The following is a 27249-nucleotide window of genomic DNA, read 5'->3' on the forward strand; positions in this document are numbered from 1 at the left end:
ACACTATGAAAGGCCCCAAAGACAGCAGAATCTATAAGAGAGTCAGAAGGCTCAGTAATAAAACCTTCTTCTGTGGAAGCATCTTTTAGGAAATAAGGATTTTCACTCTGGGTATCAGTATTTCGAACGAATGCATCAGCTACAAATGTCACCTTTTCCTACTGCTGATCAAGAAAGTTTGGTTCGGAGAACTTGGTTTACATGCTATTTTAAATTACCTTTCCTTAAATAACTTAATAAACTCACACAGGTATTGCATAATTTTATACAAAATCCACTGGTTCTCGAGTATCCCCCTGAGAGAGCAAGAATAACAGGCTTAATTTTATTAATGAGTTTCTGGATGCTCTGCAATACTAGGTCTCTCTATAGAGAATAAGGAAAACAAAAAAAAAAATCTTTACTAAACAACTGAAATCTAGCACATGGATATGTCAGAACAGTTGCATTAGAAAAATTTACCTTTTCCATAGAAGAACTTGCGGTAATAATATGCTCCAAGATCAATGTGCTCTATGATGTAACGCTTCACTTTCTCTCTGTGAATGGATTGGTTTTCTCTTGGTACTTCCAGTACTGAAACACCAGCATTTGTGCAATGGGAACTTAGAGAGGACTCAAAAGAGCAACTTTCACCCGCAGAAAAAGATGCTGAATTTGCCCTAGAAAGTGCAATCCGTCTGTCTCCTTCCCCACCAGTTTCATTCCTGAAGTAAGGGCAGCTCAATACTAAATCATTGCTTTTCCCATCACCCTCATCAGCATCTAAATTCTCTTTTGAATTGAGGTCCTCTTTGCTTCCCAAAGGAGATTCACAGTTTCCTGTCTGGCCTGCTGGCATCTGAGTCTGTGATGCAGCTGAAGCCCCAGTGGTTATATTTTTCCTTTTTCCTACATTTAGTCTAGTAGCCATTGCTTCATTTATGTTAAACAAAACGCTCTGAACATCATAATGTGCAAAACATTTCTGGCAGTTCCAAGAACGAACATTTCTGTCAAGTCTATCATCCAGGTCTGATGAAAACTTAAAAGTTTCATGCTCACTTTTAACTGTTCTCAGTTTTCTAAACAGAGATGTTTCTACTCCTTCTGACTTTAGTCTCCTCTTGAAAGATTTCTCCCTGTCTCGGCCAAGAAGAAGGGCACTGTCCATATAATCCAACCCAGAAATCCTGACAAATTCTCCCCTGGAAATCTGTGCAGCAGCATGTAGACTTGGAGAAACAGTAGGATCACAGTGGAAAAACTCAGAAAATCCAAAAGGAGCAAGTGTTTTATGGTCAAAATTTTCCACTCTGTATCCTCTTAGCATTGCAAAAAAATTTTCTCCAGACAAGCCTTGTCTGTCAATCGAAGAAGTACTGCCATATTCTCTGTGAAGAGCTGCTCCAGTATTTGGGTTAACAGCATTTTGGTCTAACACATCTTCAGCATCAATATCACTTATTGTCACATCACTGTTGCTTCTCTGCCTTATGGGATGGAGTCCCCTTTGAGGAGAATGAACAAAAAGGTCTCCAATTGAATATTTTCCCTCTGTAAATTCCAATTCTAGCTCTTCTTGCTGTCCATCACTTTGGTCATTTTGTCCATTTGGAAGTACGGAGCCAACACCTTCGTAACCGCCTGGAGGTCTGTTTTCCCAAGCAGCTTTACTCAATTCCTTCGAGCAATCCTTTTTAGGAGGCCATTCAGACACCCTTGCTCGAACACCCATTTTAGGCACAGCTGGTGTACCGTTAGCTTGATTATTGTCAGCTTTGCTCGATGCATTTGAAGAAACAGGAGGGCCCATGCTACCATTCAAGGCTTTCAGTTTTCTAGCGAAATAATCATCAGATTGCATGCTTCTTGAAGACTCCCTGAACTTTGAGGAAGTTCTGCTGACTTTGTGCTTATCTTCTTGCAAAGACCTTTGATCACTCATGTCCAGTCAGTGGGAGGGGAAATACTACTATTGCATAAATTTACTGTTACATTTGTTATTACATTGTCTTTTATGGGCCAATAAACTGCAATATAAAAATACAGTTACAGTCTTCCCAGAGGTGTAGGCAGGATCCTCAGTGCACCATTTTTGCACAACTTCTGTCAGGAGAGCAATCTCAAAACACTTCCTTCAGTTCAGATGCATTCAGTTCAGTATTAATCCAGACACGTTTCTTATATCTGTTCATAAAAAAAAAAAAAGAAAAACAGAAAGCGCATTAAAATATTTATAGTCAATAATAGTAAGCTTCCAATGTTCCTTGTATATACATAAAATCCCATAAAACCAGATGAAACTAATGAGACTTCCTTTGTATATAATTTTCTATGCTCTGACTCCTTAAATCCCAGCAAATGCAATAATCCCAGTTTTCCATGAGATTCCACAGGATGTGAGCAGTTTGAACCTGCATCTCTCATGGACACACCAGTACCTGCACATTGAACAGCACACCACTTTCTGCCAAGCAGAACAGCCACAGGCAATTCTTTCTGCATTCCTGCAATGCTGACAGCAACTTAGATGCCCATTCTTTGTCTAAGCACTGGGGTTTGTTTACGTAAAACCTAAGACGCTTTTTTCCAAGTTTTCTTGAAAAGGGCTAATACACACGGGAGTGCTGGGACAAGACTGGTAGAAAATGTAAGTAAAACATATGAAGCAGATAGGACCTTAGACAGAGAGATGTGTTTTGTCCCATTGAAACCAACATTTTACAGGTAAGTAATTCCTCCACTATGATGAAATCAGTGAATTAAGGTATTTGATTTCTTTCTCCTTCTCTCTTCCCAATAGGAGATTTTCTTACATTCTTTTCTTAGAAGTGCAAACTATTATTTAGCTATGTGAAACAGTTATAGTTGTTTCTATTATATTATACTCCTCTGGTTGGAAAGCCAGACTGTTAACTCCGTTATTGTGCTAAAGAGTACGTCTGTTTTCTTCCACAAATAAGAACAGATAGTAGCCCTATTGACAAGTCTCATTATTACAAAATCGGAACTGTTAGGATATAAAAATATTCTTCATTGGCATTAATGGTCTTAAGAATGACCATGACTCATGCTGTTAAGAGTCATTTGCAGACAGAGCCCATCCTTTTATCTGTTGCATAAAAAAAGACTAAAATAAGAGACAAGACAGAATGTTATGTACTTCCTTTACAGATTTTAATCATTGAATGAAAATGCTAACATAATGATCTTTTAAGATGCTACAAATAAGGGTAATATACATTTTTCAGAGGTTAAGGAAAGGACAGGTCAAATTAGCCTAAGATATGAATTCTTTCTTGATTTCAATCAAGACAAGATATAGTAAGAGGCATTCAGAAGATGAGCATTGTTTCCCTATATTTAATGTCATAAAAATTGTCAGGGAGGGGGAATAGGGGTGGAGGAAGGAAAGGGGGGGATGAGGGCCACAGCAATAATATAAATCAAAGTCTGATACTTTTAATTTGTTTTTTCTGCTTTTCAGAAATCAACACGAAGTTGTGTTTGATACAGCAAACTGGACAACCTATTCTAGTGTCTTACCACCCTCATAGGAAAGAATTTCTTTCTCATATCTAATGCAAACCTTCACTCTATCATTTAAAAATAGTTAACCCTCATCCAGTCACTACTTGCCCTGTATAAAGTCCTCCAGTTCTCCTGTAGGCCCCTTTTAGGTACTGGAAGGACACAATTAGGTTTCCCTGGAGCCTTCTCTTCTCCAGGCTGAACAACCCCAGCTCTCTCAGCCTTTCCTCACAGGAGGTGTTCCACCCTTCATGGCCTTCCTCTGGACTTGCTCCAACAGATCTGTGTCCTTCCTGTGCTGGGGACCCCAGAGCTGGATGGAGCACTCCAGGTGTGGTCTGATCAGAGTGGAGTAGCGGGGCAGAATCACCTCCTTGGACCTGTGGTCACGCTGCTTTGGATGCAGCCCAGGATACAGTTGGCTTTCTGGGCGGTGAGCTCACATTGCCAGGTCTTGTCCAGCTTTTCATCCACCAATAACCCAAAGACTTTGTTTGCAGGTCTGCTCTCTGATACATCAATATGCTTAACATTTTTGAAGCACAAGGAATATTACATAGGTGAAACACAAATAATTTCTGTGCAATACACATTAACATGAACAGCTGACAGCTTTTTAATCATCTCTTAAACTGTTCTTTATACAATCACAGAAGTGTGAGAAACATTTGCTAAATAAAAACTCTGAAGGAAAATTACTCTATTCCAGAATCATCTTTTCTGTTTCTGCAAGAATATAAAAGAGTGAGAACACAAAGTTCAATTTCACATAGTGGGAAAGAAATTTAACTTCTTACTGAAGGTTAATTCAATTTTCTTTGAAATGATGGTGAAATATGTCCTCTAGCCTTCCTGTGCTTTCCTACATAAAAATCATTCATAGAAGTCATTAGTTCATGCATTTTTAAATAAAAAATAATTCCTTAAAAAATAGAAAAATACATATAAAGTAAGAAAACACCATCCTGCAAAAATCCCATTATTTTCTTCTCTTGTATTAACCTTTTTTCTGTGATAAGCATTTGTGCAAATGTAGTGAATTGGGCCAGGAACATAATGCAGGTTGAAATTAAATTGGGGCTGAGGTGGTCGGAGACAGAAGAAAAGAGTAACAGCTGGACACTACCACCCCATCTCTTATCAACTCAAATCCACGGTGGCCTCACAAACAGCTGTATTTGTTGAAGGGAGGAGAGAGCCTGAAGGCCACGGGAAAGGAAGACGTTCCCTCTCTCCCCCCCCCCCCCCCCCTCCATTGTGGTGGTGGCATCTAAAATACTAGATGAGGGATGGCCTGAGTATTTTAAAACAAAGGTACATTGCAAAAGACAGTACTTAAAGAGAGAATTTACAGTGTAAAGCTGGTGTGACAGAAGACCAAAGCCATACCTGTTTGCAACTGTAGACTGATATTTTATTGGAAATACTAAAGATTCGGGCAGTTCAATGCCTCCCTGCCATCCCATCCCGTCAGATCTCGGATGCTCAGCAGGGTCAGCCCCGGTTAGTACCAGGGGCTGTGACAGTCCCGAGGACTTTCCTGTCACTGTCCAAGCTCGCTCGGCTGTGGCAAATGGACCTCAGGACTGAAACGGTGGGGCCAGTTCTGCACACGCTGTGCCTCACCTAAAAAATCCACTGTGCAGGCTGGAAGGGCACACCCACGTGGGGAGAGCCCTGCCCAAATCTGCGTTCGCAAAGTTTGGCCATACATACACTAATGCTTGATGAAGCGATGCAGTGTATTTAAGATAGCCTGTTATTTTTTTCCCCCTTAAACTAAAGTGGATCTAATTGAAAAACTCCTCCCATTTTTAATATGACTGACCGTTTCTGGAAATTTCAGTAACTCAGTACAATAACATGTTCTGCCTGACAGCTGACTTATGCTGATGGATAGCACTATATTCTTCTGTATTTGTTGTTAAGATTTTTCTCTCTACATAGTAAGAATTTACCAACTCACAAATATTGCCCTACAGATGCTGATACTATTTATTATAAAACAATTTTGTTTGCTGAATGTAATAAACACAATACTTCCACAAAGAATGCTGTCAATATGATCCTGAGTACCCTTCTCTTCAGACCTGTACAGCTCTTTTGGTCAAGTTCTTCACTTCCCTCTCTTTTCATCTCATCTTAGCACTGAAGAATGGAATTAGTGGCAGATAAGGTCACAAAAGAAAAGCTGGCTGCCTATCCTGCTGTTGTGCTCCTGCCAACCCTTCCCACTAAGACTGCTGGATGTTATGCAAATAACTTAAGTTCCTTCCACACAGCTACAAAGCCTTCCTTCTGAGCTCAATACAGCAGCTGGTTTGTTAGCTACAGTTACAGTTCTTTAACATGGAATGATTCCAAGTTTCCTGGGGACCTGGATACTTGCCCACAAATGTTCCTGTGCCAGTAGCAGAGCAATGAATAAGAACTGTACTATTGGACTATCCTGTCAAAAGGAGGTTGTTTGGTAACGCTGCCTCATGTCAGCCTTGATAGATGGAAATGAATTATTTAAGAAGTCTTTCTATGATCACTTTGTTGATCAAGACTTTGGAAATCTGCCCCTATTATTATGTAATGTTATCATCCTAAAAAGAATGCATAATTTGGATGAAAGAATTAATCTCTACTACTTATCAAGATGACAATTCCATAAACCATGACTCTCAAGCTCTACTAATGTTAAAAAATGGGAAGTGCAATTTGATAAAATAGGAGTATAGGCCAGAGTAATATGCCAAAAGCTGAAGTTCAGACATTTAATTTGCATTCAATGGATTCTACACAGCATTTTCTGTGTGCTCACTCCGGTCACTTTCCATTCTTCAAAGAAACATATAATAGGGCAGTAACATTATGCATCTGTCCAGTATAGCGGAGGGGCAGTTACACAATGGCTACTTTATGAGAATCTAAAGTTTACAAGAAAATTCTGTCTTCAGACTCATATTTGAAAGTGCAATGAAAAAGGAGTGTTCAACGGAGAAATGAACATGGTTTCTAAGCTGCCTGTATTTTCACAAGTTCTGGACCAGGTAACTCACTGAACAAATCTGTCTCAAGGTATTATTTACTAAAACTAAGATTGTCATTAGAAAAGAAGTAATTTTTGAAATATTACAAAATAATACAAAGAAGATTTTTTAATGCAAGTTTTTAGAAACAGACTACATTAGCCAATGTTTTTAGATTTACATATTTTTAATATATCTATTAACAGCATTTATTTCTTAGTAACTCCTAAATGAGAACTATCCAATTTTCAGAAGCAAAGTGACAGCTATGTCTGGTTTTCAAGCAACATTACTTACTTGTGTGTTCAAGTTAGAAAATTCTGGTCACACTAAACTGAGATATCACATAATATGACAGTTGATTATGATGTCACATGTGATAATTATTACTCCAGAGAGTAGTATGAAAGAGAAAAATGAATTCTTCATGGGTTTGGGTGGGGTTTTTTTAATGCAAATGTATTTAGAACACCATGATATTTAAGCATAATTGTCTTTAAATAGAATATTTCTTTTGAAGTTTTCCATGAGGTTTAGTGAACATTAAAGAATAACACTAACTATAATTGAGGCACTTATTCAGATTGCAGCTGTGGAAAATGGATTGGAAATAATACAATGAACAAATTATGAGCAGAGCTCATGAAAAAAAGGGTTCAGATTATTATACACAAAATTTACAACTAACGCTATAACTACTACAGTGTAAATGGTTAATTCTCATATGCATATTTCAGATATGTGATTTATATGCAGACATAGACAAAAGGCAGAAGAAGAATGGGAAGACCCTCATCTGACAAATGGAAATACAGATGAGCTGCTGTGTAGTGAATATCTGTTGCACACTTCGTTAGCTATGCTCTATTTCTTTACATTGACAGTCTCTCCTTATCAGAGAAATACAGGACCAGAAACTGAAAAGAATCCTTTGTTGAAGTAACATAGTTAATTAAATGTATCCACCAACAATCATGGGGAGTGCAGGGGAAGGAACTACAGGTAAGAGTGACAACAGCCCACGTGATTCTGAGACCATCACATTTCTTATCAAAACAGTGGAATTGCACTAGTTTGGGATTGTTGCAAGATTTGAGGTAAAAAAAGAAATAACACACTGTTCTTCAAATACAATTCCCTTCAACAAATAAAATGGCAGATGCATATAGATATTGAGACAGAGATGCAAAAGAACATTAAATTTCACATCTGTTTGGTGCTGTTCAATGAGAGGTGTTTTATTTTTAAGAGACCCCTCCAATCATAACTGTTCTTCATTAACAGGCTGACAAAAATCTCATGATCATCAACAGGAATAATTGTGTAAGATGCAACAGTAAATAAACCCCTCAAAAATGCTAGACTTGTTTATCTTATAGTCAAGATTCTCCACCTTGGCTTTTCCAGGGAAATTACATGTTATACCTTCCAAATGCTAAAAATGAAACTCAACACATGAGTTGGTTTGGATTTTCTAAAATATTCTACATCCAATCAGTGAAAAAGACCTAAAAATGCCATTACAAAATATATACTTTCTTTAGTGTAACTCATTATACCAGTGAACATCTATCACAAAGTTCCAGCAGCTTCTCTGTAGCCCATTTTCTATTACTTTTCCTGAACCTTTGGTCCTACAAGTTGCATCTCAATTCATGCTTTTTTTCATTAGAAGACAGTGTTTAAGTTTTTCATTAAGCAACATAAGTTAATCACCAGTGAATATCAGTGTTTTATGCAGAGCTATCACTGACTCTAGCCTTACTGTCATTGATTTTAAACTTTCTACTAGAAATAACCTTCTGTTACTGAAAAACTCAGATAAATTTATGATCGAGTGTTTCAGCACTTCATTTTCTTAGAATATTAATACCAATATTCTATTGTTCCATTAGCACAAGTTTTGACACGAAGATGCATTAAGGCTAATTTGATTTCCAGAACAAACTGGATATTCTACTATTCTTACAGCCCTATTATAAACAGTACAATTATGCAGTCTATGCGGAGTTCAACTACAAAACTGAAACTGAAGTTGTATCTTATTCAGGTCGAACCATGCAAAGTAGTAGAGTGAAATCAACAGCAAAACCACCACTGATGCAGACACTGAGAATTGTGATCTTCCAATTTAGTTCAGCTATTTTTAAATGAAAGTATGAAACTTTAAAAACAGTGAAGCCTACAACATAATGCAATTCATGGGGCAAAAAGGAAACATTTTAAGTCTGAAGTCTTTGACTAAAGAATTTTTTCAGAGAAGGTTTGAATGAAAACAATGACCACTTTTTATCCTGGGGAAAGCACCAAACTCCTCATAGATTATCGTTATTAACTGATACTATTTTTTGGAAATCTTTAATAATTGGAAATAGAAGTTATATATCTGTCAGTCAAGTTGTGTTATCAGTGAAAATTTAAAAAACAAAATACAAAAGACAGAACTCAAACCGCTTTTTTTCGCCTTTCATTCTTTCCATTAAAGAATGCAGATGTCAAAGGGTAGGAATAATAAAAAAATAACCCAAGTTACTGAGTATTAAGTAATCCATTCTCTGCAGGGAGACTAAAAAGACATCCAGAATATAATTTATATAGTATGTCCGACTGAATGATTATAAGACATTTCCCTACCTTAAAGAATCTAGATGTACTTATGTCTGTGACTCCAACATTTCATACTAATTACAGTTCCCTCATAAATACATTTATTCTTAAAATAATGATAAAGCAGAATTTTAATTGCAGTTTGAGATTGAAGAGTTTCCAACACATAATGACAAAGGTATGTCATAAATAAGAATCATACAAAGAAATATCAGTCAGGAGATAAACAAAAATAACTTTTGTATAATACTTTATATATTCATGATGGTTCAAGACCTTAAAAAGAAGGGAGCAAAAATCTGTTTGCCTGACATCTACTTTTTCTCAGCCAGCAGAACCTATTCAGTAAGGGAGTTCACATTAGACAAAGCATGAATTATTCTGAAAGGGTAAAGATGATTAATTTTCACTTATAATACAGAATCATTGCATTGAAGCAAGTTCCACTCAAACCCAACAAAAACAGTAATTTTGAGAGGTCTCAAGCAAGCTCAGTAGAAACAGTACTGTCTACAGGCTCAGAAATTGTCAGAAGTCCACTGATTCCTGAATTGCTTGAATGCATGTATTCTCATTTAAATTGCATAATCTACAAGGCAGAGACTATTCTTTTGTCCTGTTGGAACAGTATCCTCATAGGATGACTCCACTGTACAGGATGCCAAATACCATGATAATCCAGTTGGTAAACAACAAGTGTGTCAAGTCACTGTCAGAGGCAAAGCTCAGAGAGATAAAGACAGAACCTGTGCATCACATTCACATCATTCAAAGACAAGGAAAAGGACAACCTATTGTTATGTGAATTAGGATAACACTGAAAGAGAAACACAGCATCTGTAAACCAGATAGTAGAAGATTATACAGAAAGGAGAATATCCATATTTTATATTGAAAAAGGAACATACTACATGTGCTTCATTTCAAATCAAGCATCTTATCTTCAAATTGTTAATACACATTTACAAATACTAAGAATTCTAAGATTTTATGTAGTTCTTATAAAATGCTGGCAGAAACAAAAATAAACTCAGTGATTTAAAAGAGTATTGCCTTATTTTAAAATCAAGAAAAGAACATATTCTACCTTTTCTCAGAACTAGTGACATCAGAAATTATCTTTTCTGTTATAATTCTATCTCAGCACACAAATGGTTATTGAATTCCAATTTAAAAGTACTCTGCCCAAGACTGAGTCTAGAGAAAACAGGGGGAAAAAACCACAACAAACAACACCCACAATACTAAAAAAATGTTAATTTAATAAAAAAAGTCATGGTGTCAGAATTTCTGTCCTTACAACTACAGCAAATTGCTACAGATGGAATGATGTGATCAAAAATTAGAATTAGCTAAATAACATCATTATCAAATTATCAGTCTTCAAAAATTTATAACTTCATGAATGGAGGGAGATTTCTAACTGAAAAATATGTTTAGGTAGACTTCTAACTGCATGCAGTAGCATTGAATTTTCTACAGAAATTACCTCAAATGTTTTTGGGATAAGTGCATAAGGCTGTTTCCACATAGTACATACAATTGCTTTTGATTATTCTGAAAAAAAGTAGGACTACAAGAGTTGGCACCTCCTTGGCTATCTGAAGAAATGGCTTTTAATTAAAAGTTGATAGGAAAGTAGAGATGTGCTGTCATTTTGACTGTTATTTCACATGCCAAGGTAGAAATTTGGAAGGAGGTTCAGAGGCTGCTCTGAAGTTGAATAAGGAGTCAAGCACTGCAAGATGAGATATTGTTCAGGAACAGAGAACGAGATTGCAAGCTTTGACTTTTCTGAGTCAACATGTCACAAAAATTCATGAGGCAATTCCACTTTTCCTATGTCTAGCACAGTGAGGCCCCCCCAAAAAAAAGTTTTTCCATCCACTCATTGAAAAGATAAAACAATACCTCTATTAAACAGCTGAGGCTGCCTATTCCACAGAGTAGGGTTCAGATGGTGACACAGTACTCAAGAGAGCCATTTTTAGCCAGAAAAAGAAAGTTCTTTTATATGCTTCTATTATAACTGCGTTTCATAGTAAAAATGCTGCTTCAGGCAGGAGGACAGATTAAGCCTGCCATGGTCACATAGGTCCTGTCAGACTACTTGCATTGTCCTAAGCACTTACATGGATTCCATGGTATGACCTTACAAACCCATACACTGGACATAACTCCAGAGATCACCAGATTCCTCCAAATAGCAAACCACCTGGCACTAGAACAATACTCATGCTATTCTCACCAGAAACACTCATTCCAATGCATACAGCTTTTAAGGGTATTAACTTTTTTGAAGGAGAAAGAAAGAATTTCCCTAAAGACACACCCAGTACATCCATCAGTGAAAGAGACAGTCAAAAAGGGTGCATGAATTTTAGTCACAGGTACACAACAGCCTGAGATTGAGAAACAAACCCCCAGTTTCATTCAAAAAATCTTCTGTTTTGACAAATTACCATCAATAAGACTTATTACCCAATGGAAACAGGCATTCCAAAGTGGTTTCATTAGTATAAAACATCAGGACTCTAAATGATAACTGATAAAAGTTGAACTTTCATTCTGCTCATGTTCTTGAGAAATGGGTATGTCATCCAACAGGTCTCCATGCATTTACTTGCAGGAGACCTTGCTAGCTCAAAATAATCAGATTTTTTTATTATAACCATAGGTACAAAGATATGTTTAACAGATCACCTCTCAAAGGTCCATCAACTGTTTAAAACTTTGAGTACCAGGGAACATCTGGATATGACATTAATACTCAGTGCCTACAATATTTTGTTAAACATACTATTTTATCCCATTTCTGGTCGTACATAGAAATTTGAGAGAAAATTGCAATGATTAAAATAAGATTTGAGAAACTTTGCTAAACATACATTTTGCTTATATGTGTTCTCTCATTTCCCCCCCATACCAAAGATACATGCATTGTCTTTGTGAGTGTTCCTGTAATAACACTATGATTATTTTCAAGTTTGTCTGCCATAGGACTCTATTTGCCATTGGGGTCTATCTATTAGAAAGCCTTACACAAAGTTAATTGTTCCAGTTTTCTTTGGGAAAAAAATACTGTTTCAGAAAAACACTATCTGGGTGATGCTCTGGAGAATCCCTATAGACAGGCTTTACAACTGTAGACCTGTGACTCCCATCTGCCACATAAGTGTGCAAATCACAAATGCGTATATCCAGCATCATCCACTGATTCCTCCAGTATTCTACAGTTTCCCAAAGAAAAGCAACACGGTGATTGCCTTCCCTCCTTCAGCCAGGCCTATTACATTGACCTGACATTTCCAAACACCACCTGACAGATTTGGGCACAAAGCACCTCTGAGACCAAGAGCTGAGGGGGTCATTGTCCTACAGCTTCACATGGCTGCTACCAAGTTCTTACCAAGTGAACATCATAATGATCACAGTTTCTCAAAATCTTTCAGAGTGTGGCTCCTGTTAAAAGTCCTTCCTTTGTGCCATCCTGACCATCTGCATTCCTCCAGCATGTAACTATTAAGTGCATCTGTAGACATTCACCTCCACACTCTGTGAAGAGTGAGCCACTGCAGCTAACATCGCTTTTTCTAACATGTTGCAACCTCTGGGCAAAGAGGGAATCACAAAGTGGATAAATGTTGTTTTAGAAGACCAGATTAATTCATTTCTACAGAAAAAAAAAAAGCCTTAAGTCTACTTTATAGCTAAAGCAAAATGAGAATTTGAATAACCTCTCCCACCACAAAAGCTCACAAAAATGAAAAAAACCTAAATACACTGCTTATAACAACAGAGGGAGCACTCAAAACTCAAAATATTCTAGTGCAGAGGGGATCTTAAATATTCACTAAGAAGAAAGTACAGAAGCACATTTTACAGAAAAAAATTAGAAATGCTAGCTTTGTTTCTCTTTCTTATGTTTTCAAGAAAGAAAAAGAGGAAATAAGTTTTATGCCATGTCATTTGGCAGTAGAATGGATCTCCTGTCACACTTCTGAATTATTTTTAGTATTAATGCAGTGGCTAATTAAAGTAAGTTTTAAAGAAAATGGAAACAAGCATTTCTCTTCATTGTCTTTTATGGAAACTGTTCTAGCATGACCTTGGTTCTTTATCAGCTGGCAAGAACTGTGAGGCAGCATAAACTGGTAAAATTACTGGGCAGCTTTCGGATCTCAGCTTCAGGCTAATGGGGGAACTGCAGTTTCAGATGTCAGCAAGTAACTTCTCAGGTACTTCTACATTGCTTTTGAACTATGAAGTATCACTTCACATTACTGTGCATCAAGATCTTTTTTAAAACCTGTATTTTCAGAACAGAAATTTCACCTTTTATCCTTCCTTTCTAAATCAAAAGAGCAGGGATTCCATATAGAAAGAAAATTAGTAGAAATCTATGGTGACCATAAAACATTTAATTTGTACAGTGTTGCTACATAAAAATGATTTCATTCCTAACTTTACAATGTAATTTGGAAAACAGATTTCTTAGTATCAACAAAATACATTAAAAGTTTGGTAACTGGTGTCTACATGACATTTCCAAGCACATGCAATTGAGCCTGGACCACTTGGCACTGACAATACAGCTCAGGCAAACAAGAGCTGCTCTGAAACAGCCAATCTCTAGGCTGGTTGTTCTACAGCTTTGCAGAGTAACAGTTGTGTTTGATGAGTAAAACCTTTTCACGTAATTCTAGACATAAAAAGAAAAACAGTAGCAGGAGTGGGAGAGTTGTTAGCAGAATATTGTTCTTCATTTTTCATCAGTCCACTCAAATTTGGCACAACTTGATAGCAATAAAAAGTCACTGCCATCTGTTCAGTGATTATTTGATATCTAGAATCAAACTGTTAAGCTAAAAACCTTATTATAAATGAGACTTAAGAGGGTTGTAATTGCAAATAATTTTGTTAGAGCTTTATGTAAACTTTATTGAACATTCCTTCTGCTCCCTCATAAAACTAAAAAAGCGAAAACACAAAACCAACCTAAACCACCCCAAACAATAAGATAGCATAACCATTGCACTACAGTTTTGTTTACTAGGTAAAGTACACATCAGAGAACTTCCTGGAGTTGTTTTGCGGAGAAATTCACTATAAATATTCATTTTATACAGGAAAAAGAGCAGTGTGGAAACACATCTTTCAAAAACTTTGAGTCAGAGAGGCAAGATCTCATTTTTCTAGATTGGAAAGCAGACTTCTTGTTGTATATATACATTTTACAGATAAAGTCATGAATGGAGTTAAGGAATGCAGATTCAATGTTTTATTGCTTTCTACTGGAGAGACATTAAAGAAAACACCTATAAGCCTTTCTCACTTCTTAGCTACAAGCTACCACAAGCATGCTATCATCTTCCTAATTTTACTGCTTTATGATAAAGAGCTAAAAGGCAAAAATTTCTGAAAAAGAAGTCTTAAGATGAGATACTGAAATATTCAATAATTGAGTAATTAGTAATTTACCTTTAAATAGATCTCTGAACATGCTAAGAAATAACATTATTCAGAACCATGAAAAACATAACTGAGGTCCACTTTTGGGAAGCATGGAGAGTGCGAATTATACATTCATATTCATCTGGAATGCTTTGCTTTTCTAGGGCCAATTTTGTTTTAACTTTGTCTTTTAAAATTCTGATTACATAACACCCCATCCAATATATCAGACACTGAATTTTATATTTGATTTATCAAGTTCTGCTCCCTATGTAAATGAAAACGTTCCAATAGGAAGGTATAATTAACCTATCCAAAGTGTTCACACACAGGCATAGTAATGCAGTGTAGGCATTGTACAAAATCTGCCTCTGAATTTCATTATTGGCTTTGATGTAGCACAGAGTTTCGGGTCAGCCAACAAACTGTACATCATTCATACAGACTGCACATTTCTGGAACTGTATTTTTGCTTACTGTCACTGCATACCTCCGTTTTGTTTTTGCAGCATATTTGCATTAGCGAAACTATAGATTTATTTCAAAATCCAAATTTAGAAAAGAACAGTCACATTTGCTATGTTTCTGACTCTCATAAAGCTCCGATTTTAAGAAAAGCAACACATTTGACATATAAACTACATAAATGGCATTCCTTCTCCTTTCCCATACACTTATCAGTAAAACCAAAAGGTTATTTTCCGCCAGAACTCAGGATATTATCACATAAATCTGATTTTCCTTATTACCTAGATAATCTTTTTACCTCTGACTGCATATTTGTCAACAAATTATAAATTGCTTACAAAAGGTCTCAGCTATTCATGTCAACATTACGTATGACCCTTTAATAAAAATGTCCTTTCCTAGGGCATTTCATACTGTGAGTGATTTTAAATAATGTTCTACAGAGTCTGCTGGGCTAGCTTTCCTAAAGCCAATAAATGTACATGAGAACTAAAAATCCTACCAACCAACCAACCAAGGCAATTAAGGATGCACTGCACAATCCATACAGTAAGCGCATGTGAATTTCTCCTGCCTTGAATAAAGTATGATTAGTAGCCTTTTGCAATGCCAAAGGCAATAAAATCAAAATAGTTTGAGATTTAGTAAGCATCAATTGTGATAAACTATTTTTCAATTTAAAAACCCCTCCAAACAACAAAAAAAGACCAACTCTAAAGAAATTGAGAATTTTGTTAAATACTTTTTTTCTATCACATGTATATTTCAGTTCTTTGAACTTCTTCCAGACACCTGGCATAGGAGCACATCTTAAGTGTACATTCGAGGCTGCATTCCTCAAATGTGTGTATAAAGTAAGAAAAATGCTTTTGCATACAAATGAATGCATACTCTTAGATTCTGTAAGCTCATGTTAAAAACAATTTTGGATAAAGAAAAAGTTTATGTAAATTTCAGTACCATTATAATGTAAATAAAACCACAAATTCCCTCTCATCTTGTTTTTTAACTATGCTAAACTCAGCTTTATAGGCTTAAACTGAACTAAGCAAATATTTTCTAGACTGTAGAATATTTTAACATAGATAATATTTTTACAGACTGTGGTATCTATGAGGAAAAACACCTCTGCTCCCCATATGAAAAATATCTTTCTGAAAATGCAGACTAAATTTCTGGTCAACAGTTTTGATTTTATAGGAAGAAAGACTTCCTCTACCACCTCTTAGCTACAGAATTACATTCAAATAAAAAGCTGGCCCATCAAACAAATTAAAACCATAAAACTGTAAAAGGACTTGAGCACAAGTCCTATGAGGAAAGGCTGAGGAACCTGAGGTTGTTTAGCCTGGAGAAGAGGAGGCTTAGAGGAGACCTTCTCACTCTCTACAACTACCTGAAAGGATGATGTAGCCAGGAGGCGATTGGTCTCTTCTCTCAGGCAACCAACAGTAGGACAAGAGGGCATGGGCTCAAGCTCTGCCAGGGGAGGTTTAGGTTGGATATCAGGAAGAAGTTCTTTAGAGAGAGAGTGGTCAGGCACTGCAATGGCCTGCCCAGAAAGGTGGTGGATTCTCCGACCCTGGAGGTTTTTAAGATGAGACTGGACGTGGCACTGAGTGCCATGATCTAGTAATCAAAGTGGGGATGGATTAAGGGTTGGACTTGATGATCTCAGGGGTCTCTTCCAACCCAACTGACTCTATGATTCTATGAAAATAAAAACATCAGTCTTGCCCAAAACAGAGGGGTACAAACTTGCTAAGTAATCATCTAAAGCCCTATTTAAAAAATTAAAAGGCTATTTGCACTTCAGAAGGCTTTATTACATGAGGCCTGCATGGGCAGTAAAACAAATTTAAATTAGTAAATCGTAGCAGATTGCTCTTAGAATGAGCACGGGGGACATCCACTAAAACTAGGTTTTAAGGAGCCAGGTCATTCTGCTTTAAATGAACTTGTGCAGTTTCAGTGTTGTTTATCTTATTACTCTTACTCCAGAATTCACTCCTATTTTCTATCCAAAATGACAGGTCTTGAGGAAAAAAAAAACAACAACAACAAAAATACCCCAAAACACAGTGCCAAAGTTTCATGAATTGCTATTTCAGCATATCACCACATCATTAACCAGGCTATCCACATTTCACTGGGAAGATTTTGTTATGCATGTTCATATTTACAAAACAAATAGTATGGATATAGTTTTCATTCCATTCAAGGATTCCTTAACTTTCTATAAAAGCAATAGTGTGCATCTGCATGCCATATTTGTCCCATACATCAAGAATTCTTTGTCTCTTATGATGTGGTTCCCATCCCTACTTATTCCAGTGTGCTTCTTCACTTCTTCTTTCCTCTATTTCCATGTACTCGAAATCACACATTTAGCAAATCATACCAAATCCATGCAATATTTTCCATCTCAATCCATATGTATATCAAGCTCTTTTCAAGGAGCACAAATCACAGAGTGAATCTGTGTTAGGACCATGACACCCTTTGGTCTGGAATCAGTGTTCACAGACAATTGTTATTCAGGCATAGCTATTCAGAATGGAAACAGGACAATAAAGTAAATTAAGATGCCACAAAGTTAGGATGGTAATGGTTGTCATCAACCATTTATTTAATTTGCAGGCAATGACAAAGACGGCAAAAGCTAGCAGTTTTGCTAATGACCAGTCAAAAGCTCCCACACATCCACACTATCTTCTGTCTTCCACCCAAATCAATTGGTTTCTGCTCACTGACACCTAAAACCATCCTGAAAAACTCAGAATTAATCCAAATCCTTGTTCAAAGTAATCTGTTTTCAAGAAGTGATCTATCTGGTCCTGGCAAGTTTAGAACCCTATAACAACATGGAAGGGAAAAAAACCCATCCTTTATCATTGTCTTCACTCAAGCCCATTTCTTCCTCCTTTATAAATATCCTTTTCCTTGTCCTTTCCAAGCTCTACTACTCTGACAAAAGTGCAGCTTTCCAACATAGCATTTAAGTTCAGATGACTTTAAAAGCATGTCTTTGCTATAACCTTCTTATCTAGAAATTTTTACTTTGGGTTCTGCAAATTTAGTATTCTGCAATTTTAGTATTCATTTCTGCACTAAATGTTTTGTTTTCTTTAATTTCACTACTGTTACTCTACTGTCACTTCCTTTTTCTCAATCTTTTTCCTTCTTATCTGTATCTTCCTAAAGTATCATTCACCAGTCCTTTCTTTTCTCCCAAAATGCATCTTTTTGGTATCCAAGACAGTCAGGTGAGACACTGGACATTTCTACTATCAGTTACCTTGGTTTGGTTTCCTTTATCCTTTCCAGGAAAGTAGGGAAGTTATGGGATTTTTGAAAGTGTCCACTGTGCTGTATGACTATTTAAGTGCTTATTTTCTTTTGAATAAAAAGGGTCTGTACCTACACTCAACAGTTAATACCATGTGTTACTCTTAGATGCTAATCCATCCCTCCACCTCCTGTCAAAACCAAGTCAAAACAAATATGTATTTCAATATGCTCCTAAAGTCAGCAAATTATCTACCTCAAACAATGCCTAGAGAGGATTACAAGCAACAAAGTCCTTCAGAGAACACTCTGTCATCAACCCTTTGTCAATTACAAAAGTAAGTACACAAATAAAATCTTAAAAGATCACAAATTACATATTTTTAGTACAGATAAACTAAAACAAGACCATAATATGGCAAACAGAATATACATTAGTCTTTGTGGTACTATATCATACTTCTGAAAACTAGAATTTTTTAAAATAATCTATTTAACTTTTCAGCCATTATTTTCAGATGAAATATTATAGAAATATTTAGCCTTTCCTTTAAAAAACTAAATTAAATATTTCATAAAGTGATTAAACCTACTTGAAAGTGTTAAATTGATATTTGAGTTCAAACACAGATTAGTATTTATAAACCTCAAAATTACTATCAAAGCCACAAAATAATTCAAACAAATAGAACATGTATGAAGAAAAAAAATCAAGACTTCAATCAAGAGAATAACTGAAATACTTGTTCTTGATTCAAGTACTTCATGAACACAAGAAATCCTGAAGATGAAATGGGAATGCTGTATCATTTTGCTACATCTTTCTGGAAAATTGCATTGGATAAAAGGAGTAATGTATTAAATGGAAATAGTTTCTTCTTGATAAGACATTTCAAAAATACATTTTAATAATAGAGACTAGACTTACTGTAAAAGTGAAAACAATTCCTCCACACATTAAATGAAAATGGGTCCCTCCATGCTTACTAATAAAACTCTTCATGGAAGAACTAAAGGCCTATCAACCCATGAGCCAATCAGTCCTTCCATTCTAATATTCAAAATGGAAATACTGGAGATTTTGAAACTAAGCTAAATATTATTCCTTGTCCAAAAATGCCAGCTAGACAGAACTGACAGAATTAGTCATAACAAGAGGTAGCAGATAAATGTGCTGGTCTCCACAGAAAATGAGAAGCAAGTCTACAGTCATATATTTCTCAGGTAAAACACTGACCCTTCCCCATCTCCCTAGTTTGACCCCACCCCCAATTTCAGATCAAAGTGTCTCTCCTATTTGAATGGACTTAGTCTAGCACCAAGTGCAAATGCAACATGACCTTGTTGCATGCAGGAACCACTCAAGGGAGAAATTAGAGGAGATTTCACCACAGTAGATGACAGAAATGGCTTGGTGAGCACTTGAGCCTTCAGTATCCCTGCATGGATCCCATCCAGCCCCATTACTTTGTGGGTGACTGAGTGGAGTAAGGAGGTTGCTGACCATTTCCCCTTGGATTACAGGGGCTTCATTCTGCTCCCTGTCTCTGTCTCCAAGCTCAGGGAGCTTCCTGAAGAACAACTGGTGTTACCATTAAAGACCAAGGCAAAAAAGGCATGAAGTACCTCAGCTTTCTCCTCATCCTTTGTCACTGTTTCCCCCTGCTACCAATAAAATCTGGATAATGCATCTTAAAGCAACAGTTCTTTTCATATTTCCTTCTCAAACATGTCGTAACTCCAAGGAGTATTTTTTGAATCTCTTAACTTCTAATACATTTTAATAAACATAATTTTTAAAGTAGGTATCAGCAACAGCAGTTGTCACTAAAAAAACCATACTTTTACACAAACACATAAAAAATGAATGCAATGTTCTGATATACAAGTAATTGTTCCTACCTACACAATGATTCCACATTTGAATGAGATAGAATTCAATGCACCATGCAAACCGCTTTGCACATTAAAAAAAAAAAGTTGAGTGAAACTACTATAGTGGCATATTGTGCTTAAGCTAAACAAGACAGGCATTATTTCCATTGAACTCTACAGAACCCCAGTGACAGTGTGAAGTAACTGGGGAAAGAGTACACATTAACATAAAAATTCTGAGTCTACTTGAGAAAAGCAGCTTTGTGGAACTGTAGAACTGAAATAGGATTACAGAAAAAAGTATAAAATACTGCTACACCAGTACAACATATTAAACATCTTCCTACTCTGAAATACCCCAAGAAGGAAACAAATTTGAGTTTGATTTGCCTTGGTAGTGTTTGTGTTGGGTTTTGTGTTGGTTTTATTTGTTTATGGATTGGTTGATTGGGGTGGGGGAGAGGAGGGTGTTAGATTTTTGTTTTTAGAAAAAAGTTATTTTAGTAATTAAAAATGAGTACAATCTGTTCAATATACAGCTTGCTTGTGAAGTAAAATTTTCTATCTATGCATTCCTGTTGTGTTGCAATATCGTTTACATTTCAGTAAGAAATAAGTTCTCACTTCTCTATTTAATACAGGAAGGAAATTAAGTCTTTTTGCAACACATCTCAAGAATGGAACCTCAGCAATCAATGTCCCAGTGAAATACTGAAACTACCAAGCAACTGGCTAGTATGAAGTCGGAAGGCACGTACAGGAAAGTTCGCATATCTCTATGCTCAGCAAATACAGAAACACTTAGAATTATTCATGTAACAGAAAAAAAGAATTAAACTTGCCACAGCTCTAGCTATCATCAACTTCTAATAATTGTAGACAAGACAACGGAAGTAGATTCTGAGTCTGCAGCGGACATGTAGGCGATATTTTACTGGAAATTGTTGTTTCCAGAGAAGGAATGAATACCACTTGACAGACCACAGATGTGGTCAACTGAAAGATTTTTTTTAAACTAGAATCAGTATCAAAACCAGATGTCTTCTGATTCACTTAATAAGCAGATTTCATAACAATTGAATAAAGACAACGTATACATTACGGAGTTAAGTACGTGTGAATGATACACTACAAAGATTCATCCGTAGAATACATACACTTTTGTCCTGCCTTAAGAAAGGCATTTTTTTATAAGGGAGCACAAGAACTAAAAGTTCTCAGAAAAACCTAAACAACCACCAACCAACCAACCAACTACACCCACCCCCAAACCGTCATACAGATAAGCCTTCATAGAAGGTAAGGGATGCTAGTAAGGTCTCCTTCCATGCTCTGAAACAAGGTTCTTTTACAACATTCTGTAATTTAAACATTGAGAAACATCTCTTTACACTGTGCTTGGCTCTGCTTCTGCTAACTATAGAAGACAAGTAAAAAACAATTTTAGCAAAATCTTCCCTGAGCCATATGCCCAACGTTAACTGGGCAGTTTCAGGGCTGAATACTTAAGGGAAACATGGTATGCAAAAAGGACAGAGCATGCAGGTGGTAAGACCTGAATAGGAAAATGGGGATTGCTGACTGCATGCAAATCAGCATGGTTATCAAGGATTGAAAGGAGACAGTAAGTATATTCTAGTCAAAGCTGACACTTAGAAGTCATTAAGAGCAATAAAACAAATAAATCTATCAATTAGAAAACCTAAGTTAACATTCAAGGCATGGAGTTGGGCGAAGGAGGAGAGAAGTAAAAGAAAGTAAATTAACTAAAAATTATTTTAATAGAACCAGACAATTAAATTAAGAACTATCAACACATTGTAACTAAAATTACCATTTTCTTACCAGTGTTTCTCTTTACCTCTAAGTCTATACAACATCCAAACCAAATGAGTTTGGCAAGAGAAAGATAAATAAATAAATAAATAAACCAATCAGGTTTAATTAAGATTTTTCACTCAGCACTACAGTAATAGATGAAAAAACCAAAACTATTTCAAATCAACCACAGGAGTGATGCATTAATTCCCCTTCATCCACTTCAGCTTGATACTCGCAAAGAAGAGAGATACTATGAGAGTTCAGGAAACCTGAAGCTTCCCACAATGAAATAATTACTTCAGTATGTAGTTCTAGAAGCTATGCACACAACATCTCATAGTAAGCCACACACACCTAACACAATGAAGAATTCTATTTTAGTTTCCTGTGTGAGCTCAGTATTCCTGTTGCCCTTGTATTTTTTTTTATTACAAGCATGGAAGTTCAAGACAAAAATCATCTTACTTAAATACACTTGTCAACTACAACATAATTTCAGTACACAGTTTTGTTAATTCTTATATTTTCATGGTTACTTCTTTAAAGAGATACTCTAATACCTCCCCCCCGCCGAGAAAAAAAAAAAAAGCTTAAACTAAAAAATTGCCATAATTTTAACTTTTTAGCTACATCACTTCGTTATCTTGATAAAAAATGTTAATCCCAACAGCTCCTTATAGTGGTAATAATCCTATGGTAGTGCAAATTTTTCTCCTACTTCATCCAGTAATAGTACACTTTGGTAACCTGAAATCTATCATGGTTCCATACACTAACCCATTTGAGCAACACAAAGTATTTCAAACACTTATTTCTAATTTAAGAAACAGCATTCTTAGTGTTTTAAGTCAAACTATATCAAATGCAAAGTAAGGGAGATCCTAAGATTATCTTGCTAAATCTAAAAGTACTGTAAATGCTGGCTGCCCTGGAGATAAAGTTAACTGAAGCACATACAGCTGCCATGTAATCCACACTCTTCCCCTGCTCACACAAAGCTACCAATGCCAAATGTTATCTAATAATTAGCATATGTAAAGCAAAACGGCTAGACTATGCTATCAGTTTATCTGTTCCTTAGAAAATAGTTTTGAATTACACCTGCAGCCCACTCTGGCCTTCAAAATTCTAAAACAAAAAAGGCTTGCCAAAGAGAACAAAACAGGAAAAAAAAAAACAAGCAAACAAAACAAAGCAAAATCAAAGACATCTATTTACAGATGTATTCTAAGTTTTAAAAATGTACAGGAAGATATTTCTAAATAACTTCTTTTAAAAAAAGTACTGCTTTAGGGAAAGATGAAAACAGCCAGAATAAAAAATTAAAGTCATAATCTTTGTATTCGGCTTCTAAACCTGGTACCACGGCAACATCCATCACTAAGAGAAATTAAGTATCTGTGATTGGTGCTTTGGAGCCAATGGAAAATAAAGACAAAGTAGAAATAGACAGTCTATCTAAACTGTCATTCACCCAAACATAATTAGCTGTTATCATCAATAACAACAATAAAGTTCACTTTTCTGTAATCTCCAAGAGACAAATAACAAAAGGAAGGATGTTACATACAGAAATGTCTGAGCTTCTCTTTTCTTCTAAGGAGACAGTCATCATATATGCTTAACAAAAAGTACATTAAATGAAAGCATGTGTTCCTGTCCTTTTAGAAATAACCACTTCAAAAATGTTTACAAATTTAGTTTATATCTTTGAGAAAATGTTGTTGTTGCAGTGGACTTTGATCTTCAGCATTTGACAGCATATAGCCCTGCCCTTCCTGAAGCTGTCCAGAGCAGTCAGTATGACTAGTCTTACATATAGAAGAAAAACCTCAAAAAATATCAAGAAAAAAACCCTTTGTGTTTATTTATTTTTACATATGATTTCTTTTCATCCATATCACTCTCTCATATTTGCCATAAGATAAAACAGAAAAACTGCACACAAGCAGACACTAGATGAAGTGAAGAATCTGGGAAAATTCTGTATTCCTCCTTCTCCCTTCTCACAGGCTGCCAGGCCAGACAGAGCACACACTCCATTCATAAGAAGGAATTTGACAAGGCAGCAAATCAGGGTACTATACTAAGTGACAGAAGCAAGATGACAACACAAAGAAAAAAAAAATGCAAAAAGTCTAATAGATAAGAACTACAAAGTATTGTTCACAGCAAATGAATAACTTCTTACAGAAGTATAAAAGATAAATAGAGTACTTGTGAGATTTCTATTTTTTGAACGTAGATGCTTCCTCGCCTCTTGCCCCCTCCTCCCTCCTCAACTTCACAAACAGACATGGCTCAGAGTGTGCTGGGTTAATAACCAGACCAGGTCAGCCAGTAAGAGATTATTTTAAGCTGTCTGCATTTTTTAGATAGGAGTGGATGTGACAGGCTACCCAAGAGAAGATCAAATGTAGCAAGAGGTCATCTGTATCATATTATCAATATTTTAAGACTAAAATTTACTGAAAACAAAAACTTAAGACATTGCATAGACAGGGGAAAAAATATTACAGCATAGCCAGTTTCACAAAATTCAAAGCTTTAATAGATTTTTTTACCATTTATTTTGGCCCTGAAAAATGCTTTTAAAACCTCATTAAATCTTTCCCCCTCCTAATTAACTGAGCTTGAAAAATATTCTGATGTCTATTATCCTGCTACCTAAGCTCACTAACCAAGGAAAAAACGAACCAAGCATTTTCCCTGCAATTAGATTAAGAGACAGCTGCAAGTGACCTTGACTTAATCTTTTTAATTACTGGAATTTATCAACATATTCTAGCTTTTTTCCTCTTTGAAAAATAGACATCTTTTTCCTATTTTCTCAGAATCACACAGAGCCTTAAAGGTTAGAACTGGACCACTGGAGACTATCTAGACCAATCTCCCTGGGTCAGGTAGATTAGCTGCTCATGGCCATGCCCAGCCATGTTTTAAGTATCTGCAAGGATGGAGAATCCACAACCTCTCCTGGAAGCCTCTTCCACTGCCCAAACAACCTGAAAATAGAAGTATTTTCTTATGTTCATATGGAATTTCATATATTTTCAATTCTGCCCATGGCCTCTTGTCCTGTCACTGGGCATGACTGCAAAGAGCCTCCATCTTCTTTACACCCTCCCTTCAAGTACTTAAGCATTGATGAGATCCTCCTGAATCTTCTCTAGGCCAGTCAGTTACAGCTCACTCAGCTTTTCCCTGCATGAGAAATGCTTCAGTCCTTAGCCTTCTTTGTGGCCTGCACTGGATGCTCTCCAGTATGTCCATCTCTTTCTTGTACTGGGAAACCCAAAACTGCCCACAATATTCCAGGTGTGGCCTCACCAGTGTTGCCACAAGGACATTTTGCTGGCTCATGTTCAGCTTGCTGTCCTCCCAGATCTCCCTCTTCTGCATTGCTCTTTGGAGATGGCTGACCTCCAGTATGTATTGGTTCATGGGGTTATTTCTCCCAACCTGCAGAAATTGGCATTCTCCTTTTTTGAACTAGGGACGTTCTACTCTGCCTGTTCTTCATCTTCTTGAGCTCCCTCACACACTCCTGGGTTTGTATTATCAGCAAACTTGCTGAGAGTGCACACATTCCCAGCAACTGGGTCACTGAACAAAGACATTAAACAGTATTGAACCCAGTATCAGCTACCATCAGCCTCCCACTGGACTTAGTGCTGCTGACAACAACCCTCCAAGTCAGGCAGTTCAGGCAACTTTCAGTCTGTCTCACTGTTTCACTTACTCCTCAGCCACTAAGCCAACCATCTCATCATAGAAGGGTGTCAGGTGGGTTAAGCAGGACTTCCCTGTTTAAATCCATGCTCACTATTCCCAGTCATATTTTTGTCCTTCATGTATGTGGAAATACCTTCCAAGATTACCTGCTCTGTCACCTTCACAGGGGCAGGCAAGGCTTATTGACCTGTACTTCCCCAGATTCTTCTTGGACATAGACTTTTTTCCAGTCCTCAAGTCCTTCTCCAAATGGCATGACCTTTTGAAGAAAATCAAAATCACCCTCACATTGACATCAGTCAGCTCCATCAGCTCTCATAGGTCCACCCTATTGAGTACCATTGACTTCTTTATGCTCAGTTTGTTTAAATATTCTTTAGTTTAATCATCCTTCACTGGGGGTAACTCTTCCTTGCTCTGGGGTTCCAAAAGCCCAGGCTTACCAGTGAAGACTGAAGTGAAAAGTGTATTTAGCACTTCAAACTTTTCTGTGTCTGTTGTCACCAGATCCCCTATCCCACTATCAGAAGGTTCATGTTTTCCCTATCATTCCTTCTGTTGCTTATGTACTTGCAACAGGGGTTTTTTGTTACCTTTCAAATCCTTAAACAGCTTTAATTCCAGAAGGATTTTGGCTCTCCCTGAACCATTTTCAAATTCTTATATTTTTTTTTCTTTTCCCATCTTTGCCATGTTGTTCCATGTTCTGCTTCTTCAGTTTTCTCTGAGAATTCTCTCCTTCACAAACGCATAGGTCTTTTTTCCAACTTTCCTGCTCACCCTGCATAGTTCTAGTATCAACCAGAAACAAGCTCATAGGATGTTTTTGACCCATTCTGCAGTTTATCTTCAAAAGTATTTGCATTAATTCTTAATTATTTCAACTATTTCATTAGAAGTCTTTTTCTGCATGAGCCAGAAACAAAGGATTTCAATTAAGATAATTTAATATAATCCTTCACTTTGTATAAAAGAACAATACACAAATAATTTTGCTGAAATAAATTAGATTATATTAATTAATAGATCAGGATTGTGTGCACCTGCCTGCCCCTCCCCCCCAACCCCACTTTTGTTCATTCTTTTTATTTGGTTATTAAGGCATTTGTTGTCTTTTCTTACATCTCTTTAGTTAGCACCAGTGGTGCATCACCTTTGTCCTCAAAGAGTAAATATATACTACATTTGCTGAGGGCTATGGAAAGGAAGTTTAACATTAGTTTCTCCCCTTTTTTTTTTAATTAGCTACCTCTTTCCCTTCTAAGACTCATCACTCTCTAGCTCTTAATCGTAATTCTCCCACCAAACCTGCCCACACTTCCTCTTTCTTTTCCCCATACCCTCTCCAAAATAGCTAGCATAAAATGCACAGCAGTAAGCTCTTCTGCTTTATTAACATGCATATTATTTTACCTTGACTTCTCCTTTGGTGGACCTCACTAATAATGCATGTTTTCACAAGTAGTCAACT

At 36.5% G+C, this 27249-nt stretch overlaps 1 protein-coding gene across 6 annotated transcripts in view; it reads right to left on the minus strand.

Moving 5' to 3' along the window:
• Positions 1 to 27249, minus strand: part of SIPA1L2 (signal induced proliferation associated 1 like 2) — a 183338-nt gene that overhangs the window by 82077 nt on the left and 74012 nt on the right. For all 6 annotated transcript variants that reach the window (XM_071549552.1, XM_071549555.1, XM_071549554.1 and 3 more), the window contains exon 3: positions 463 to 2169. In XM_071549552.1, the coding sequence (XP_071405653.1) occupies positions 463 to 1927 (1465 nt within the window). In that variant the 5' untranslated portion in view covers positions 1928 to 2169. The remainder of the gene's footprint in view (positions 1 to 462; positions 2170 to 27249) is intronic.

The sequence above is a fragment of the Pithys albifrons genome, chromosome 2 (assembly GCF_047495875.1).
Source record: "Pithys albifrons albifrons isolate INPA30051 chromosome 2, PitAlb_v1, whole genome shotgun sequence".
NCBI lineage: Eukaryota > Metazoa > Chordata > Aves > Passeriformes > Thamnophilidae > Pithys > Pithys albifrons.